Below are 20611 nucleotides of genomic sequence, written 5' to 3'. Positions count from 1 at the left end.
CAGGGACATCATTCCTTATTTAAATAATAATAATACTAATAATAATATAATATTTAATATTAGACAAACTGTAATATTTCACTATATAATATTAATAATAGTAATAATAATAATAATAATAATGAAATATCTTCTGTTGACCCAGGAACATCATATTTTTATGTTGACCCAGGGACATCATTCTTTATTACTCATCTAATATAAGACAGACAGTAATCAATCACTGTATTTAAATAATCATAATAATAATATGATATCTAATATTAAATAAACTGTAATATTTCTCTGTATAGGCTAATATTAATAATAGAAATAATAATAATAATTAAATATATTTTGTTGACCCAGGAACATCATATTTTTGTGTGGACCCAGAGACATCATTCCTTATTACTCATCTAATATAAGATAGACGGTAATCAATCACTGTATTTAAATAATCATAATAATAATATAATATAATATATATTATTAGACAAACTGTAATTTTTCACTAATAATCGTAATAATAATAATAACTAAATATCTTGTGTTGACCCAGGGACGACATATTTTTATGTTGACTCAGGGACATCATTCTTTATTTAAAAAATAATAATAGTAATATAATGTCTAATATTAGACAAACTGTAATATGTCACTATATAATATTAATAATAGTAGTAATAATAATGAAATATCTTCTGTTGACCCAGGGACATCATATTTGTATGTTGACTCAGGGACATCATTCCTTATTACTCATCTAATATAAGACAGACAGTAATTAATCACTGTATTTAAATAATCATAATAATAATTATAAAATATCTAATATAAGACAAACTGTAATATATGTAATAAAAATAATGAAATATCTGGTGCAAATTGGACAAACCATCTAGGACGAGTTTGAAAAATTAGTTTTTTGGGACAATTCAAAATGGCGGACTAATTTATATATGACGGAAAATTACGACATAGGATGCAATCGAATCGGCATAAGCTCAGGGATCAGAAGGCATTATGGTTAAAAAGTTATTCGCATAAATATGAGTGAAACTTTGGACAGGTGGTGGCGCTAGAGGGAATGAGTTAGAGACACCAAAATTGGTGTATTTGATTTTGGGATTGTCCTCTATCAGAATGTCAAACCGTTATAACTTTCCCGCAAGCGGTTATTTGGGCTGCCGTAGACTCCCAGTCGGAAAAATGAATAATAATAATACGAAGAAGAACGCGAACGAAAACAATAGGTGCCTACGCACATTATGTGCTTGGCCCCTAATAATAATGAATTATCTTACTGACCCAGGGTGTTATATTGTAATATTATGGAGTGCATTTGCAGTCTATTTTTGGCCAAGTTGTATTTACTCTAATTATAATAGTGGTTACACTATTTTAAGAATATAAAAGACATTCTGAGACAACAACCCTAGAGATAATGCATGTTTTTCTACCCAGAATGTAAAGAGAAATGGAGGGCTTCATTAAGAAAAGAGTGTTGCGTGAAGAAAGACAAAGAGGAAAAAACAAAAATATTACAGTTGATGTGCATATCCTGAAGAAAGAAGAAAATCATGAGACGTTCATACAAGAAAAACTTACAACTTTGACAAATTTTAGAAACACAAATTCTGCAAGTCAAAAGGACAAGGATTAAGGGTACTACATTTTCTACTGTATCCGGTCAGGGAACCCTGTTGATGGAAGTTACAAGAGCTCAGGATGTATGGCTTACACATTATTTAAGATTAAAAGTGATTGGCTGAGCCACAAAATCATTGTACAACGCACCAGCAAAGAGCACAATGGCCACAATGCAACTTGTGAACAAGAAGGACACTTTCAAACAGTGTGTCCAGATTTGGTCAAACAAATTGAAGAATGGATCTCATTGGGGGTCAAGCCAGATATCATTCTACTGGAATCCCACAAATGGTCCAGATCTCGTGGACACACCGACTTGAACAACCGTCAGTACTTTGTCACTCCAAAGGACATTGAGAATATACGTACATGCTTGGTACGCCGAAGCCATTTGGATAAAGATGATGCTGTTAGTTCAGCCAAATTATTGACCAGTCACCTCAAGGATAATGTTGTTTTTTTTCAGCCTTTTTCCCATGAGAAGGATCTCATAATTATCCTTCAGACTCCCAACATGAGAGAGAATCTACACAGACATGGAAAGAACATTATATTTTTGGATGCTACTCATTGCGTCAACCAGTATAATTTTTCACTTTATACCCTGGCTATAAGAGATGACTATGGCCATGGAGTTCCAGTCGCATTTATAGTAACAGGCAATGAGAAAGAGGCAACACTAGAGATAGCTTTACAGCAGTTAAGGAGAGTGTGTCCTGCTGCACCAAGGTATGTATATATAAATTTTTTAGTTTAATTAAATTTACATACTTGAAGTAGAAGTATTGGTGTAGCCACATTGAGATGTGCCTTAATTAGCTCAAATTATTTATAGGGAATTTTAATAATTAATCATGAAATATGATTAATATATTTGCATATTACAGTTATATTATCGAAATTGAAAACAGATCGATTGTATGTATGAATGGTAAATCATAACGAATTATAATTCCTCATTCATATATCAATGGTCTCATTACAGATCGATTATATGAGATAACTTTAAGGGAATTAATTAGTTATCAAACCATCGGTTTGTCCAGCAAACAGCCGTAAGATTAACTTACCAACTTCTCAACAAAGTTATCCCTTTTTATAAACTCCAAGAAATCTCAATGTTCCGGCCGTGAACATTAATTTTCTCGTGTTTATAAAATTTACGTTACTGATATAGTAACAACTTGTAAAGCTTTGTAGCTATGAGATATTCATTTCATTGACTTGTAAATGAGCACTTCAGGATCAATCAAGAATATGGTTTTAATAATTGAAACTACAGGATACAGAATTCTACATTTGAACACAGGATACATGTATGTACAGTTAAACAGTAAAACTAACGAGACAGACGAATAACAAACAGGAGTGAGAGAGAGAGAGAGAGGTTGCGAGAGAGAAAGATTGGGAATGCCCCTTTGTTTACTCACGAAGAACTGACCTTTGTTTGCAAATCGGGCTTCGCTAATTTAGATACATCTGTCCGGATACCCTGTCAGAGTCGCTACATTGGTCTGGCCCCAGAAATCTTACTGCCCTGCCAACAAATTGCTCTGTAACATTTTATTTTACAGTGCACTTGTTACATATACTTAGCATAGTTATTACATTCTTAAAACAAGATTTTTTTAAAAGAAATTTACCTTCTGATGCAACACTGCATAAGATGTAAAATACTTGTTTTCAGAGAATGTATCTTTAATATAGTCTCATTATGTCTTACTCCACACTGGCAGAGTTTTTCACATGTAATAAATAAATAAATCTGCTAATGCAGTTATAAAAAAATAAAAAAATCTGCTAATTCAGTTATATATAACGCATTTGTATTTATCTTTATTGAAGGATATATATATATATATATATATATATATATATATATATATATATATATATATATATATAGTTAACATGGCTATTGTTTCTTCATTCTTCATCCTTCTTGTATGCTATTTTGTTTCCTCTAGGTGCTTTATGGTGGACAAGGATATGTGTGAGATGAATGCCTTGCGGAAAGTCTTCCCAGAGTCAGATATCTTGCTTTGCTGGTATCATGTTATGCAAGTATGTATACATACAAATGTATATATTCTTTATATTTGAAAAATGTACCGTAAGTTAGTTATTGTCTCTTTCTTCAGGCTGTTGTCCGCTGGCTTTCGAAGACAGACTCTGGAGTCAGTGGGCCATCAAATACTGATGTTAGAACAGAAATCATTTCTTTCGTCAGAAAGATGAAGCTTTGTGCAACAGTGCGTACAATTAACAATTCAATTTTGCTTCCTTAATTGTACTATTACTATTTATATAACTATTTTAAAATAAACATTAAATCAGTTACATTTAACATTAAATCACCTATTCTTTTTTAATTTTGTTAAAATAGCATCAAGATTTTAAGTCAACTGCTGAACAATTCCTCAAGAGGTTTGAAGATTTCCCAGCTCTTTGCTCATACTTCTAGGATCACTGGCTAGAAATAGGACACACATGGTCTGACTTTGGACGGTGCTACAACCATGCTGACTCCGATACAAACAATCTTGTTGAAAGGTAATATTTGAAATTAAACTTATGAAACTTGATTGAGTTAATTCACATTATGTAATAGAATCACCAGCATTTTGATGTTGTTATCATATCTTAATATCAAACTAACACAATCACATTAAAACATGCATTGTTTTTCTTTGCTTGTCCAATTAGATTTTTCCATCGCCTAAAATATCAGTTTTTGGGAGGCATTAGGAACCGTAGACTGGATGATCTTATCAGCATTCTCATCAAGAAGACAGATGGATACTTCCAGGTCATTCACGATTTGCAGGCAGCTGGAAGAATGAAAAATGCCTCTTTGAAGTCAGGAGAAATACTTAAGTCTGCCTCTAGATTGGTGGAAAAAGGTTGGCAAGATAGCATTAATCTTATATCCAACGACACGTACCTTTATGAAGTTCCATCAGAACCAGGGAACTACACTGCGACCAAAATGGTCGCATATGCGACCTTTTGAAATGCCATTGCGACCCTAATTTTTAATGGGTCGCAAATGTATCACCGTTTGATTATTTTTGTACCTACCTAATGTTTTAGGCAATATGCTATGATTTACTATGAGCATTTATTAAAACAGAAATGTGTATTTTAAGAATACGTTTTATAACGCGCTCTGAGCATTCAACACATCAAGTTGGCTTCGCGGATTCGCGCTTGTTTAACTGAGAGAACGAGCAAAGAGTGAAAGCCCCAGTCGCGCGCGCGCTCTCTCTCCCTCCCTCGCTCATAATAATGAATTGAGTTGACTGAATATCTTTGAGAATACACGATGGTAAAAGGTCGGAAGACCGAAGTTTTTTTTTTCTGAACTACCACTGGTTGTGAATTGTGCTAAAATAACGTTGCCTCATCTTCTCTGAAAAGCTTTCCACACATTCAGATGGCATAAACCACTCTTTCAATAAACAAAACAAAAAATCTATCTGGTGATGAAATGTTTTCTGTGTTGAGACAAATCTTGTGCGATGTCCTAAACTGCCTGGATAATCACACAACGTGTGCCGTGGTCCGTTAATGACACGTCCGATTCGCGAACTGACTCCTTTGAACCGATTCACTTTAATGAATGGTTAAAATAACAACTGATCTGTCCAACACTGAACTCAAGAGTCATTCTAGAATGATTCATTCTTTCCAAGTAGAGCTATTCAAGTCATCTGGTGAAATTGTTTTTATATCGCAATATATATCGCAGAAAAATCAAATATCGCTTTTTGTCATTTTTTTACCAATATCGTGCAGCCCTACTGTAAATTCTGTGGGCCTTCAATTGCAGGACTGTCCAAATTTGTAACTGCGTCAAAACAATTCAAACACGAATCATTGAAGCTTCACAATGACATATTATATTTATTTTACTTTTCCTTAAGAGTTCAGAAGTCTGCCCATCTGTGCCAACCATAGCATGGTGAAATCCAAAAGAAATTAATTTAGCACTTTATTGTGTAGGCTACTGTATTTTCTATTGCAGTAAATCTATCCCAACCATTTTTAAAGAAAACAAGAAGGCATGTGTTTTAAAAGATGGAGAGTAAAATAAAAAGCACATCTGTATGCAATACAGTTTCACTATTGGTCATTATTATCCAGAGCGGCTTACTATATAAATAATTTGTGCGACCAAATCATGTTTTGCGCTAGTAACTGAAAAAGTTAGTAGCGCAAGTGCCACCAGTGGAAAATGTTAGTGTAGTTCCCTGATCAGAACAAACCCCTAGTCTATCCTACAAAGTTTGTCCATCTGAAAGTTTTTGTAGCTGCCCAATTGGAATCAGAGGACATCCCTGTAAACATCTTGTAGTTACTGAGTTGCTGAGTAAACATGACTCTCAAAAATTTCCTGCTTTGGATCATCAAATAAACGCACATGCTAGCGTACTTAAGCAAAAGAAGCTTTACTCCATTCTGTGCTCTGACACAAAATAGGTAGATGTACAAAGTTTATGTCATGAGAGAATTTACCACACTTCTGCGATGACATTTCAATGCACCTGTTGTACATACTCTTACATTGAGAAATGTGCTTGCCTTCTACTGGCAAGTGAATTATTTGATGTCATATCAACAAGAGCTGTACCTACTTTGTGGCAAGAAGACACGTCAATGCAGTTAAATGTGAACACTGCACTGTAAACCCGAACGTTCAAATTAATTAAATAGATTAAGTAGCGTATACTCAAAGTTTTAGAAAAAGCTCTACTAACTTAATTATTTTAAGTTGGTGTAACACGGTCTTCCATTTTGAGTAAATTTAACTAATATTTTTTTATTAAATTGAACTTTTTTGTGAATAAGTAAGCAAAACTTAAAAACATAAATTAAATACAACTTAATACAATTAAGTAATTACATGCTACATATGATAAAGTCCTGTTATTTTTATTGTTTTAAATAGGGAGGTTTTAAAAATAAACTTAATTTATATAAAATACAATAATAAAATACAATATTTATATAAAATACAATAAAATCTCAAAGTGCTTAACCAAATAAGTAAAATCGATCATAACAAATAAATAACAACCATATACTATTAAAACAATTTGATTGGGGCAAACTGAAATGCATTAGATATTAGTGGAAGACAAAATGTATTTATTTATTGTATTTTTATTGTCATCAGTTTAATGTAGCCTATATATTTTTTATTTAAGTGTTGAGCAGCTCCAGGGATCATTTTTCATTCCGAGTTAATTTGATTCAACATCCGAAGCAGAAGGCGGCGCTAATGCATTGCACATACTACGCTGATTGCTATCCTAACCGCTCTGTGCAAACCCCCCACCCCAAAAAAAAAACAGAAGAACATTTTGCACGCGGGTGGCGGGAAGCAACCAACGACAGAAGGCCTGCAGAAAGTTACTACCTACGCGGCAGCATCATTGGACTTACTGTAAGTTTTTAGTGTTAATATTTATTCAGTTTGACTTTTTTTATGCATTTGTTGATGTGTTTGTCTCAGAGAGCGTATTCACTGACTCATCACGGTAGTCTTATCTAGACGGATAGATCTAGGAATGCGGCATCACCGAACGCGAATAGACCGTCAAATACGCGTCTATCGCGTCTAGTTAGACGTTTGAACATTCGCTCGAGTTCAAATTTTTCAACTTGCGCGGAAGACGTTCACCCGCGCAAGTTGAAAAATTTGAACTCGAGCGAATTGGGCGCGAATGACGCGTCTATTCGCGTCTTTGCATTGACTTTGTATGTAATTTACTCGCGCAAATAATTAAATTCGCGTTCGGTGTGAGAATTAGACGTTAGTTGAACTACTGCAGACCTCGTATGCGATATTTAGATTTTTTTTGTTGATGGAAACTTTCAATAGTGCACCGCTAAGGTCCATTATCATAATAAAAGAGCATGAACGTGCATTATAGGGCGTATTTAAGCTCAAACTACAGTTACTACACTGACTCAGCAAGTCCGAGTTCTCTGTAGCTTCTAGGGACGTTAACAGAACACCAGTCAACTGCCCAGGGCCGCCATCTTGTGCTGCGTCGGTTTTAAAACAAACGACCTTGCAGGAGACAAGCTGCTTTTCATAACAAATATTAATAAACTAAAAACTCTTACCAGTAAGGCTTTAGTTTGTAGAAATTGCATTATTGTTAATTAACCATGCAGTACATTTCCAGTGCTGCTACTTTAATGTTAATTTAGCTTGATTCCTTTTAGTAGCTAGACACTTTGGTGATCAAATGAAAAGATCATTAACAGGGAAAATATAAAAATTGAAGTATTTATAATGTGATACTCTTTGAATGCTTTTAATTGTCCAGTTTCAGATCAGTTCATGCATCTCTGTTCCAGTTTCAGGAAGTTAATACAGAGTTAAGAAAACTGGAGACGTGATAAAGATACCAGGTAATCCAAAGAATGTGAATTATTCTATCAATCACCCCTCTCACCCTCCTCCCCCCTTACCCCTCTAAATACCAATAACTTAAATTATTTTTTTTCTCAGACAATGTTTTAGTGTGGTTACCTTAAATAAGACGCACTCCCACATATTTGACTTGCCTGTTTGAACAAAATAAAGCTTTTTGCTGTATTTAAGTCAACAATTCATGAAAGTGTTTTGTTCATAAATACCATCTTCCTAATTGATATTTAACCTTTGACCCTGTCTAGATCGTATTTTACTTAACTTTGTATAATTTGCTTGCAAAAAAGAAATGATTGGTCTAAAAATGAGTCCAAAAATTAATTCAAGATTTGTCTTAAAAACATTTAAAAAACGAATACGTTTACTTATGCTGTTTTACATCTATAGACATTATATAAAACAAATTGTTTGAAAACATGTTGTCATTTTAAAGCAGTGTTAGCTGTATTCCATATATCATGTTTTGGTAAGATAATAGTATTGTAGTTATATTTATTAAGTAGAAGCAATTCTGTTTTAATTTTAGTTGGTGGTCTAAACTTTGTCATTTTTTTCTTCACCTTTTAGGTTGCTGGTTCCAAAATGACCTGGAAGTGTAAGTTGTGCGCAGCTTCTTTCACCTCCAGAATACAGTTATTTAGACACTACAGGCTGCAGCACAGCGCCTATTCCAGAATCAGCCCTCTTCCATGCTTATACACTGATTGCATTTGTACATTTCAGACACTTAATGCACTGAGTACTCATTTGTCAAGATATCATATAGCACAACCTAGCAGTTGTGCAGAACAGAGTCAGGGGCCTGTGGTATTTAAATGCCCTTTATGCACATTTCAGCAAACCTTTTCTGAATCAGCCGTTTTCAGTCATCTCAGAAAGCATTTGAAAAATCATGAAACGGTGACGTGCCCATATAAGGATTGTAGCTATAAAACGAATGTGTACTCCTCATTCAATTCTCATAAAAGTAGAGAACACCAAGCAGGTGTTGCATCAGACTTTCAAACTGATATTGTTAGTGAGGATCCCCATAATATTCAAGACAGTATTTCTGAGGTAACTAGGGATTTGCATGAAGAATGCCCAGGCCACAGCAGAGAAGTGGAGACTGATGATCAGTGTGACACTGGCAGTCTAAGAAATCAACTTAAAAAAAACGTATCTTCATTATTCCTAAAGATGCAGGCTATCCTCCATGTCTCAAACACAGCTACTCAGGAAATAGTAGACCACTTGAATCAGATCTTCTCCTTATCTGAGCCGTTGATCAAAGAGGCAGTTAATGACATACTGCAAAGAAATGGTCACAGTATTGCAGAACCTACACTGAGTGAAGTTGTTGCCGCTGTCATGGACTGCAATGTTTTGGCTACATCAACCTCTAAAGGTGCTGAGTTGAGTTCATCCAAGCGCAGAAAAACCTTTATTGAGCACAACTATCCTTATGTAATGCCAGTGGAGTATCAGTTGGAGCAACCTGGACATACCTGCATGTATGTTCCTATCCTTTCAATGATTCAAGAGTTGTTTAAAAACACAGACATTCTTAACAAGATTACTGAAACAAATACTACATATGGTCAATATGTTTCATGCTCCAATGGCTCTCATTTCATTGAAAATGAGTTACTGTCAACAGGGGATCTCATCCTACCACTCCAGCTATATACTGATGATCTTGAAATTTGCAATCCACTTGGCACATCACGGAAAATTCACAAAGTTTGCGCTGTATATTGGGTCCTTGCTAATGTGCCACCAAAATACAGATCAGCATTACATGCTATACAGCTAGCAATACTGGTAAAAGTGACAGACGTCCGTAAGTATGGATATGCAGCTGTACTTGCTCCATTGCTGCGTGATGTTTATACTCTGGAAAAAGATGGTGTCTTCATCGAAAGAGTTGGTCAGAATGTCAGAGGCACTGTCTTTTGTGTGTCTGCTGACAATTTGGCTGCTCATGGATTAGGTGGCTTTGTAGAGTCATTTAGAGCAGGTCATGTTTGCAGATTCTGTATGGGATCAGTTGAAGAGTTTCAAGTAACTGAAGTCAGAGAGAGAAAGTTTCCTCCGAGAACCAAAGCCAGCCATGACCTACATGTGCTAACTGTTCAAGAAAGTGGCAATTTGAGCAGCCACTTTGGTGTTAAAGGTGGCTGTGTCTTGCGTGAGTCCCTGAATTACTTCCATACAGTCACAGGGTTTCCTCCTGATATACTCCACGATCTTATGGAAGGTATCGTTCCCATGGAGCTTTCTCTTTGTCTTAAAGAGATGATCCGGCTGAAGTACTTCACTTTGGAGTATTTGAACAACAAGATTACATCATTCCCATATCAACACACTGATAAAGTGGATAGACCTCAGCCACTTCCCAAAAAGTTTCTTTCGCAAGGAACGATTGGAGGAAATGGGCATGAAAATGCCACTCTGCTCCGACTTATTCCATTGCTTGTTGGCAGTGTAGTACCAGAGGGTGATGAAGCATGGGCAGTTTTGATGGAGCTGAAAGAGGTGGTAGAGTTAGCATTGTGCCAATCATTTACTGATGAAACCTTAGACTATTTTGTGTGCAAAATCAGTGATCATAGACAGGCACTACTAGAGGTTTTCCCTGAGATTAGGCTCCGTCCTAAACATCATTATGTGGAGCATTATCCTGCTCTAGTCAAGTGCTTTGGGCCCCTGCTGCACGTTTGGACCATGCGGTTTGAGGCCAAGCACCGCTTTTTCAAAAGAGTGGTGCATGATGCTCAAAACTTCAAAAATATTTTGAAGACAATGGCAATTAGACACCAACACATGATGGCATATCATCTTGCTGCACCATCATTTTTCAAGCCAAAAATTCAGGCATCCAGGGTTGACTCTGTTTTGGTTTCATCTCTACCAGAGGTTGCTCAAGTACACGTTAGAGAACTAACAACTAGTGACACAATCTACAATACATCAAATGTGACCATTGATGGCACAGACTATGTCTGTGGAATGTTTCTGTCTGTAGGAGTCAGTGGTGGACTGTCTAAATTTAGCAAAATAGAACAGATCTTCCTTGTGAATCACAATGTATCTTTTCTGTGTTGTGATTATGACTCCTGGTATGTAGAACATCTACGGTCCTATGAGCTGTCAACTGCAGACACAAGACTGTCTATCCACCTGCATTCTGGTCTGAACGATACAGCCCCTCTCTCAGCATACAAGATAGACGGCTCGCTGCTGCTGACCCCCAAGCGGTTCATTCAAGTGAGACAGAACTGAGTTCAGGTAATAATGAATGTTTCTTTTATTTATCAGTTATTGTGTCTTTTTTCACTCTCTGTGGAATTAAGCAATTTATAAGCTTTATATGGTACTCTTTAACAACATGATTTTGTCTTTTCATTAGCACAATGGCAGCTGCATCCCCAGAACCAATGATTCTTCGTGTTGTTGAGCCAGACCAGGCTAGAAAATTAAAACTAAGTTCACGACCAGCCTCTGTTGATGCACTGATCAACATTATAAAAGAACAGCTGGAAATCGACCTTGACTTCGATTTGCTTTATGAAGATCCAGACTTTGACGGGAAACTTACTTCCCTTGCAGACATTGAGGAATTGCCACAAAAAGCTGTTGTGCACATCTCACTTTCACAAGAGTCCAGCTCCATTGCATCTACGGTTCTACTTTCAGATGTGTCATCTCCAGAGCGTCTCAGCAGGTGGCCTCCAGGTCCTTTTCCAGTACCCACATTTTCATTTGATGTTGAACTGAAACTTAGACATGGAAATGCAGAATATGAGAAGAACAACACACAACTTAAGTTGTCAAGAGACCTAAAGCACGACATTTTAGAAAAGCTTGCATCTGCTATATATGGGTTTAAGGCTTACCCAAGTGATAAAGAGATCACAATGGCTGCTGAGGCTCTTGTAGCCAAACATCCCTGCTTAAGGGAAGCAGGATCTGAGACTGGCTGGAATGGGTGGAAAAACAGCATCAAGTTTAAGATGGGCAACTATAGGAACAAGATGAGACAGGCTGGATGTCAGGAGGTCACTGTTAATGCTGGAAAGAGAAGTAGAAGTAATCCTGAAAATGATACTTCACATTCCAACATTAAAAAACCCAAGCGAGCAGAAGTAAACTTCCTACCCAACTTTTCCGAAGGAAAGGATCCTTCAAGCCTTGAGCAGTTGAGGCAGACCATTGTTGAGGAAGTCAAGAAGACTGAGAAGAACCTGCCCCTCATTAGAAAGATGATGGAGACCACATTTCCCCTACGCCGACAGACCATAGTGATGTCCTGCCCACCAGTGAACGAGCTCATGGACCTCTGGCCTGCTCTCAAAATAGAGTCTGAGGTAATATGGTTCAGCTCTCTCTTTTAAAGTTAAAATTGTGATTCTTACTCATTTGACTGCTATTTTCTGCTTTATAAATGTGCTAGATTCTTCAAATTGGAACTATTTTTTTTAAGCAATGATTCTCCTCCTGCTGTTATTTCAATGTAGTTGTATGCAGAGTTCCAGCGGATTACTAATCAGAACCTTCCCAACACATTCTATGCTGAGCTTGACCGCCATCTTCCTCGACTGATGACCTTATTCAGACAAAAGGCATCAAAAACTGGGAAGATATCAGATGCTCTGGCTGAAATTTTTAAAATCCACGATGAACAGGTAAATACATTATTACACATTTCATAGGTTGAACCAGTGGAACATTGAACAGGTTCAATGATTCAAACGAGCTTTGTGAATTTTGCAATTAGTCCAATTTGTGTTTGCCATTTGCCTGATTGCATTAAATATGTGAACAGGTTATTTGTGGACATCTGTTCTGATTGGACTGTTTAAAATCAGCTTTGTTCAGTAAACTCTTCAGTATATAATTCTGTTTTTATCTAAATAGGAAATCCATGACATCCACACCATGCGCACTACTGTTCTCCACGCCCTTCCTGTGTATCTGCGCGAGGACGTTTCTGGATTTTTCAGAACCTGCACAGTGAGTCTCCTTAAGTCACTAACATATTCTACTGTGCATTATGTAAACAGTACATCAAAATACTAACATGCTTTAGGACTTGCCTTTGTTTAGTTTACCCATACAGTTTTTGTGTATGGTCTTCTTTCTCCTCACTAAAAAGGAACTGTATTGGCATTTTATGTAAGACATTTACTTTAGCTTGGTTTCAGTATATCTAACACCAGTTAGATTCTCCGGTAATTTGGTGACTAGTCAACATCGACTCGACTTTGATGTCATAACAGTCGACTTCAAAAAATCTGAAGTCGTTCAACCCCTAGTGTGCAGAACATGGATCTTATGTTTTTCACCTCTAAGAATGAGACCCAGGTCTCCCTTGTAAAAGAGGTATTGGATTTCAATGGGACTTGGTTAAAGAAAGATATATTATGTCAGCTGTTCTTTTCCATGTGTTAGTTTGTGATTAGTGTCTCTTTTCCATCCATTCAGGATGAGTCTGAGCCAGAGCTTGATGGTGTTGCAGTAGGCCTCCTTACTGTCATCAGTGACCATGACACAACAAGTCCAGTTCACTACAACCCTTTGAGAATCTCTGTCATCCTTGAAAATGAGGCCGTGGTCAGCCTCCCCAGAATTGGCGATGCCTTCTTGGTAATCTTTGGACTTATTTATGCACTACACCTAAACTATCCCAAAGCACTGACTAACACTTTTGAATTCACTCAAAAGATTTTGCTTTGTCTGGAAAGTGGTAAACTGTCACCCAGGTTGCAGACCCTCAAGAATGACTTGATGATGTAGAAACCCATCTGAAGGAAGGCTGCAGGGGAAAGCATTATAACAGACTATTTCAAAGTTATCTCCTTTTGTCTAAATAATGCCTAAAAAAGTTACTGCATGTTCAGCCAATAGGCCCAAACTACACAATATGCCTTTGTTCTCATAATGCAAAAGTAACGCTAATGTTTTGTATGTTTTAATGTTTTCCTCAACCATTGTGGCCTGCACAAGTGGACCCACATTTCACTGTGCATTTGATACTGTTGTTCAATGTAAAACAATTTAATTTTAGAGTTTTAAGTGAAATTGTTTTTAAAGGAACACTCCGACTTTTTGGGACTTTAGCCTATTCACCTTATCCCCCAGAGTTAGATAAGTTCATACATACCTTTTTCATCTCCGTGCGTGCTATAAGTCTGTTTGACGCACCCACCGCTAGCCTAGCTTAGCACAAAGACTGGATGTAAATGGTTGCAGCTAGCATACTAATCCAAATAAGTGACAAAATAACGCAAACATTTTCCTATTTACTCGTTGTGATTTGTATAGTCACAGAGTGTACAAAAAACAAAGTCACATGAGACACAGACATATTTTAACAGTATAAATACTGGGAACTATATTCTCTGAAGGCGAAGCACTGCTACTTGGGCGGAGTGATAACCGCAGCACCTGAGACGCGCTCTCTGCTCCTCACCACGGCGCGTCTCAGGTGCTGCGGTTATCACTCCCCCCAAGTAGCAGTGCTTCGCCTTCAGAGAATATAGTTCCCAGTATTTATACGGTTAAAATATGTCTGTGTCTCATGTGACTTTGTTTTTTGTACACTCTGTGACTATACAAATCACAACATGTAAATAGGAAAATGTTTGCGTTATTTTGTCACTTATTTGGATTAGTATGCTAGCTGCAACCATTTACATCCAGTCTTTGTGCTAAGCTAGGCTAGCGGTGGGTGCGTCAAACAGACTTATAGCACGCACGGAGATGAAAAAGGTATGTATGGACTTATCTAACTCTGGGGGATAAGGTGAATAGGCTAAAGTCCCAAAAAGTCGGAGTGTTCCTTTAAACAGTCTGTAGAATGTTTGTAATTTCATGCAAATTGCTGCCCTGTTGCCTTACCCAGGCTTTAGCCAGGAAGCCAAAAGCATACTTTTTATATATATATACGTATATATAGCTGTAATGAAAGAATTTCATTTTGGTAATATTTATTATTATTTTTCGATTACTCTAAATTTATTTTCCTGACTATCCGATTAGTTGTCTAGTCAATATCAGACATTCGTGATAAATATCTATTTTGTAGTGCCTTAAGTGACCAGGAACACATTTGGAAGGCTAGAATGGGTTAGAATCTGAGAATTTTGACTTTTTCTTAAAAATCTCTAAATTCATAATTTTTTAATACAATTACTTTGCAAATAATCAGGTAATCTTCTTTTTGTATTTTTTTTTGTTTTATTTATTTTAATTTATAAATGTTTTTATTTATTTTTAAATTTCATTTAAACATTGCAGTGTGCTAAAAGTGAGTGGGCAAGAAAATACTGTTCAATAGCAGACGTTTACTTTTAGAGATAATAAGTTAGATAAACTCAATGTAATTGAGGCAATCTATTGCCTTAAAATTGTAAGTTTTGAGTCACATGTTTTTAAGTAAACAAACTCAACATATTTAAATAATGTGTACTTAAAACAATGACAACACAAACCAATAAAAATTGAGTTTTGTTAACACAAAATTGTGTGGTTGTGTACTTATTTTTTTAAAGTTCTGTGAAAATTCAAAACTTTGTTATAATAACTGAAAATAATTGAGTAGCCTTAACAGAAAACTGTAAGTCATATTAACTGCAAATATTTGAGTTGAGCTAAATGAGCACTTTAATTTAACTGTTATCAAAAGGTACAAGTAGCAGGTAATCCAACCTTTTAAGTTCTAGAAAATTGTGACTTTTAAGTTAATCAACTTAAAAAATTTGAGGCAATCGATTGCCTCAAATTTTTTGAGTTCTGGGAACTTATTCGGGTTTACAGTGTCCAGCAAACCACTCTAAAACTGAAGTGCAGAAGTTAAAGGAAATACTGGAGAGTGTGCAGAATTGGCAGACAATTCCTCAGCACATTAGCCAGCAAATTCAAAACCTGCATGACAGTGTAACAAATGCCAGCATGAGTAGATCAACAGCCGCATTTTCAGCAGTAACTACAGACCTGACAAGAAAGATAAGACCATTGTTTCCACACAGAGCAAAAAACATGAAACGAAAGTATGGACAGAAATTCAAAAGACGACAAACTAAATTATAAAAGTGAATGTAGATATGAAAAAAACAAACTAAGACAATGTAAAATATACATTTAAAATTAACTTGCTAAATTTAAGTGTGCATATGAGAAACGAAGTGAAGGAGGCTGCTGATTTTTGGATGTTTATTTTACTTATACATTTTAAATGCATCGTTTTACAACATCTGAAATCTGAAAAAAAAAAAAATAATGACATCTTTAATTGTAAATAAAGCTAAATAAACCATGAACGTTTTACATTACTCAGCTGTCTGAATGTGTTCTGCAACAGTGATATGTTGTATATTTTAAACCAATTAAATGTAACATTACTTGCTTAACTGAGATGACAATGTTTGTTACAATTTAACAATCATTAGTTATTGTGTTCAATGGCTCAGTGAACCTCTACTTAAACTGACTGATTAAAAATGAGATGACAAAATCTACCACTTGTGGTCCAAGCGTATGGGTTAGCAGACTAAAAGGTGATTCCTCTCCCAGATTTTCCCTTAGCAAGTGCTGGAGAGTGCAGAGTGTATTCCTGTAAATATCAATGGACAGATTTTAAAGCAAGATGCAAGTTTAAAAAAATCGAAATGTGGAAAGCAACTTACTTTGCAACGTCTGCCTCAGCACTGGGAACACTTTCAGTCATGTCTAGGTTTACATGTCGCCCAAGCATGGCTCCCAGATCCTGGGCCAAATCTGTGGCCTCCCCTTCACTGAGAGCAGAGAACATGCTTTTCTTTGTCTTTGCTTTGATCGGCCGCTGTTCTCTGAGCTCCTCAGGGAGATCCTCTTTACGAACCTTTAGGTAAAACCAATGTTACTGTTTTATAAATGTTTTGCTCTAATTTAAAAGTATAGCAAATAGCTATAAGGTTTATATATAGAGCATATACAAACCCTAATCAGGCTTCTTAACAGATTGTTAGACATGTTTTCTGCCATGATTCTTCTCTTTAGTTCATCTTGGGTTACAGTGTACTTCCTTTTGGTGCCTGGCACTGACAGCCTACCCAGAACTGTATAGTTTCCTCCCCGGGTTGTTTTGTCGTCTTTTTTTTCCTCAGGTATCTTTTCCTCCTCTATACCTTCTATTTTTCTTTTCTTGGCTATGTTTTTCTCTTGCTCACTCTCAGCAACCGTTTGCTCCTCTTCACTTTCTCTTTCTTCTGCTTTGTTTTCCTCTGCTTCTCTTGCCTGTGCTGCATAAACAAAACTCATAGTCAATCACCAGTATTACAAGATTATTGTTGCACAGGTTAAGTACATATCATCTGCCAAATCAAAACAACAGAAAGTTATGCTTGTGCACCCTATTAAAATATCTTCCTAAAATGTAAGAAAATATTGGCACATGATTTTAGATATTTTAACTGAATTGATTTCATCAGGCTATATTCATTAGAAAATAGACAAACACACCTTCTAAACTACTTCGCATTTTGTCCCTGATCTGTGCACGCCTTGAAAATGCATCGGCCAGTGTAAACCAGGATGTACAGTCAAGCTCATCAATTAGTTCTTTGGGAGGATCCTAGAGGAAAGAATTGAAACATAAATTATTTGTTTTATTTCAGTGACATGCACAGTGCCATGATTGAAAGAGAAAAAAAAAGTGCTAACCAACATCTATGAAACCATTTTACTTACCTTCAGAAAGTTCTCTGCATAGAGTAACACAAATATGCCGCATTCAGACATGTTTCCTTGCTGTCCGGGTACCCGCACTTTCAGGGCTGGCATAGAATCTGCAGAAAAGGTGCGAGGCTTTTTTCTTGTGTTTTTCCACATTTCGGTTAAGTAACTGAAATACAAAAACCACCTTATTAAATGTTTATCTCTATGACATTTTATTGAACTTTTTGTTAAAGCATGCCTTGTCCTTGTTTTGCAACATTATACTTGCTCATATCTTAAAGAGATAGGTCACCCTAAAATGAAAAATCTATCAATCTATAAATCTATCAATAATTTAATCACCCAAATGTACTTCAAATGACTTTCTTCTGCCAAACAGAACACGAGAAGATTGTCATCTTTGAGGATTGTCCTTCTCAGTCAGTTTACAGTCAATGACAATTGTCATTATAAAACAGAATTATTTCAAGCTTTATAAATAGAGAATGAACAGTTCTGAAATTGCATCCATCTCTGTGACAGCCCTAAACTGTAATAAAAGTGTCTGTGCACCACATTCTAATTTTTTGCCAAACAGAAAACTTTAAGGCACTTTTTTTATCCCTTTATATATTAACAGGACAGCTAGGAAACTAAGATTATTGTTCGCTAAAAATTATCCACTTTTCAAGTTTGCTGATATCAAATTAAATTTGTCTTACTGTTACAAACGTAGTGTATGGTTTAAGAAGCCTTGGAATATAATAAATGTGTAATGACTACTACTTTCAACTGTCGTCCTTTTTCATGCTATATGGAGTTCAAAAGCTAACATACAGTACTTATTATCGTCACTGTATGATAATGACTAATCCCAGGTAACCATTTCAAAGTCCTCCTTTGTGTTCTATGGAAGAAAGTCATGTATGTTTAAAACAAATTGAGGATGAGTAAAAATTTTAATTTTGTGTTGTATTTACATAAAAATATGGGCCGATATACAACGAACCAACCTTCGAATGTTTTGGAACACATCCATGCTGTCACTCACTTGCTCAGACTGGGAGTCTAGCATTAAAATGCAAGGCCTAAATGTACAACACAATTGATTTAACACAGAGAAATCTAATAATATAAATGTTTGGTAATGGACTAAGTAGCAGCGTTATTTCATTGTGGGGCAACAGCGCCAAATATAATTACCCAAATGCTAAATACATATTTACCTCCTTTTTTGCACCAATTTTCGTCCCCTTTTGATGTGTTCCACTTCTTCATTTCCAGGGAAGCACACAATCATGAGTCTCCAGTGATTTCTGAAAATCATTAATAGACAATACAAGTAAAATAAGTTTTGATAATTGCATATGTGCCATTCACAGTGCTACTATTTTAAGGGGCACCATCACTTCCATTATTATAAATGTTTAAATGGGCATCTAATATGTAACATGAAAAGTTAATTAGACTGGTTATTGCATAATAAACCCCAATATGTGTTGTTACTGAGAATCAACAGACTGTTAGAAGGTGCGACTGGCCATTCATATTTGAGCTTGACACAGAGCTGTGTAATAAGTCATAACAACCAGTAAATAAATAAAGTTCTCACCTAAGAACATTCTCGACTATCAAAAGATAGTCCTTTCGAAAAATGTCCTCATGTTTTGTCCAGTTGATGACACCAGAAAATCCACTAAAATTGCACAGATGACATGATAAATCATGTGGTTACAATTATTCTTCAATAATAGGATTCAATATATAACTATGACACTACATGGCTTCTTCAAGAGCCATGCAAGGCTAGACACTGTAGCATGAACATCTACAAATATATAAAGAGAATCTGGCTGTGAAATTCAAATTCATTTAATGATCCCTTTATCTTTGTTAACATATCAGTAACTCCTACCTGGTTTTTAATTTAGTGTAAAAATGCACTGGGTAGATCAAAGATTTCCGCCTTATATGACGTCCTAATTCTTCATGAACAGACCTAGAAAGATTTAGTTGAAAATTATTGCTAAGAATATTATGATTTGCAGTCTTATGATGCTTCAAAAGAATTACCTCAATGCAATGTCTATGACAATGTCATTCAGCCACATTCCATCATCTAGTGTCGCAAGTGACTCTTTCGTCAATAAGGGCACACGGTAGGACCTCAAAGGAAAAAAAGGAAGAAAAAAAACAACAAATTTTTGTACAAAAGTTGCAATAAGGCAAATTTCTGGTTTATATACAGACAGACAATATTTTAATAATATTTACCCTTTATCTTTCTCCATAGATGATCTGTACAAAGAAAAAAAATTGTTAATTAAGAAATTTGAAATTGGTTTCATATTGTGATCATCTTCAAATGAGATACAACTTATTGAATGAGCTATGAGGTATGATGCGCCTGGGTCAACAAAATATATTGTATTATTATGATTATTTAAATACAGTGATTGATTACCGTCTGTCTTATATTAGATGAGTAATAAAGAATGATGTCCCTGAGTCAACATAAAAATATGATGTTCCTGGGTCAACAAAATATATTTAATTATTAGTATTATTATTACTATTATTAATATTAGTGAAATATTACAGTTTGTCTAATATTAGATATTAGATTATTATTATGATTGTTTAAATACAGTGATTGATTACTGTCTGTTTTATATTAGATGAGTAATAAGGAATGATGTCCCTGAGTCAACATAAAAATATTATGTTCCTGGGTCAACAAAATATATTTAATTATTAGTATTATTACTATTATTAATATTATATAGTGAAATATTACAGTTTGTCTTATACTAGATATTAGATTATTATTATGATTATTTAAATACAGTGATT

At 35.5% G+C, this 20611-nt stretch overlaps 3 protein-coding genes and 1 long non-coding RNA gene across 4 annotated transcripts; 3 read left to right on the top strand and 1 right to left on the bottom strand.

Annotated features, from left to right (window-relative positions):
- Positions 1-1619: 1619 nt before the first annotated feature.
- Positions 1620-4841, top strand: LOC143741511 (uncharacterized). Its single transcript, XM_077233807.1, has 5 exons — positions 1620-2361; positions 3600-3696; positions 3774-3884; positions 4019-4185; positions 4339-4841. Exons 1-4 carry the CDS (start codon positions 1715-1717, stop codon positions 4094-4096), a joined length of 933 nt encoding a protein of 310 aa, XP_077089922.1. The 5' UTR covers positions 1620-1714; the 3' UTR covers positions 4097-4185; positions 4339-4841.
- A 3804-nt stretch (positions 4842-8645) lies between these two features.
- LOC143741510 (uncharacterized) lies at positions 8646-11940 on the top strand. The gene is made up of 3 exons (XR_013205094.1): positions 8646-8675; positions 11190-11350; positions 11472-11940. It is a non-coding gene; the product is annotated as an uncharacterized LOC143741510 (long non-coding RNA).
- Positions 11941-11979: 39 nt separating this feature from the next.
- On the top strand, positions 11980-13845 carry LOC143741424 (uncharacterized). Its single transcript, XM_077233776.1, has 5 exons — positions 11980-12429; positions 12580-12747; positions 12980-13075; positions 13547-13708; positions 13825-13845. Exons 1-5 carry the CDS (start codon positions 11980-11982, stop codon positions 13843-13845), a joined length of 897 nt encoding a protein of 298 aa, XP_077089891.1.
- A 2462-nt stretch (positions 13846-16307) lies between these two features.
- Positions 16308-19919, bottom strand: LOC143741509 (uncharacterized). Its single transcript, XM_077233806.1, has 10 exons — positions 19832-19919; positions 19674-19757; positions 19371-19454; positions 18985-19074; positions 18772-18846; positions 17792-17945; positions 17564-17675; positions 17042-17343; positions 16750-16943; positions 16308-16676 (listed from the first exon to the last, which is right to left on the bottom strand). The coding sequence occupies exons 1-10, from the start codon at positions 19867-19869 to the stop codon at positions 16541-16543; spliced, it is 1269 nt and encodes a 422-aa protein (XP_077089921.1). The 5' UTR covers positions 19870-19919; the 3' UTR covers positions 16308-16540.
- Positions 19920-20611: the final 692 nt, after the last annotated feature.

Source organism: Siphateles boraxobius, unplaced genomic scaffold, assembly GCF_051911475.1.
Source record: "Siphateles boraxobius isolate OS27281-9 unplaced genomic scaffold, OSU_SipBor_1 19, whole genome shotgun sequence".
NCBI classification, from domain to species: domain Eukaryota; kingdom Metazoa; phylum Chordata; class Actinopteri; order Cypriniformes; family Leuciscidae; genus Siphateles; species Siphateles boraxobius.
The sequence above is the reverse complement of the archived record's forward strand: the minus strand, read 5'-3'. Positions and strand labels throughout refer to the sequence as shown.

Coding starts and splice junctions, on each gene's coding strand:
- LOC143741511 (XM_077233807.1), top strand. CDS start 1,715: ATGGCTTACACATTATTTAAGATTAAAAGTGATTGGCTGAGCCACAAA. Junction 2,362..3,599: donor GTGTGTCCTGCTGCACCAAG/GTATGTATATAT, acceptor TGTTTCCTCTAG/GTGCTTTATGGTGGACAAGG. Junction 3,885..4,018: donor AGATGAAGCTTTGTGCAACA/GTGCGTACAATT, acceptor TTGTTAAAATAG/CATCAAGATTTTAAGTCAAC.
- LOC143741509 (XM_077233806.1), bottom strand. CDS start 19,869: ATGTGGCTGAATGACATTGTCATAGACATTGCATTGAG. Junction 19,455..19,673: donor TACACTAAATTAAAAACCAG/GTAGGAGTTACT, acceptor GTGCAATTTTAG/TGGATTTTCTGGTGTCATCA. Junction 19,075..19,370: donor ATAGTCGAGAATGTTCTTAG/GTGAGAACTTTA, acceptor AATGATTTTCAG/AAATCACTGGAGACTCATGA.
- LOC143741424 (XM_077233776.1), top strand. CDS start 11,980: ATGGCTGCTGAGGCTCTTGTAGCCAAACATCCCTGCTTAAGGGAAGCA. Junction 12,430..12,579: donor CTCTCAAAATAGAGTCTGAG/GTAATATGGTTC, acceptor ATTTCAATGTAG/TTGTATGCAGAGTTCCAGCG. Junction 12,748..12,979: donor TTAAAATCCACGATGAACAG/GTAAATACATTA, acceptor TTATCTAAATAG/GAAATCCATGACATCCACAC.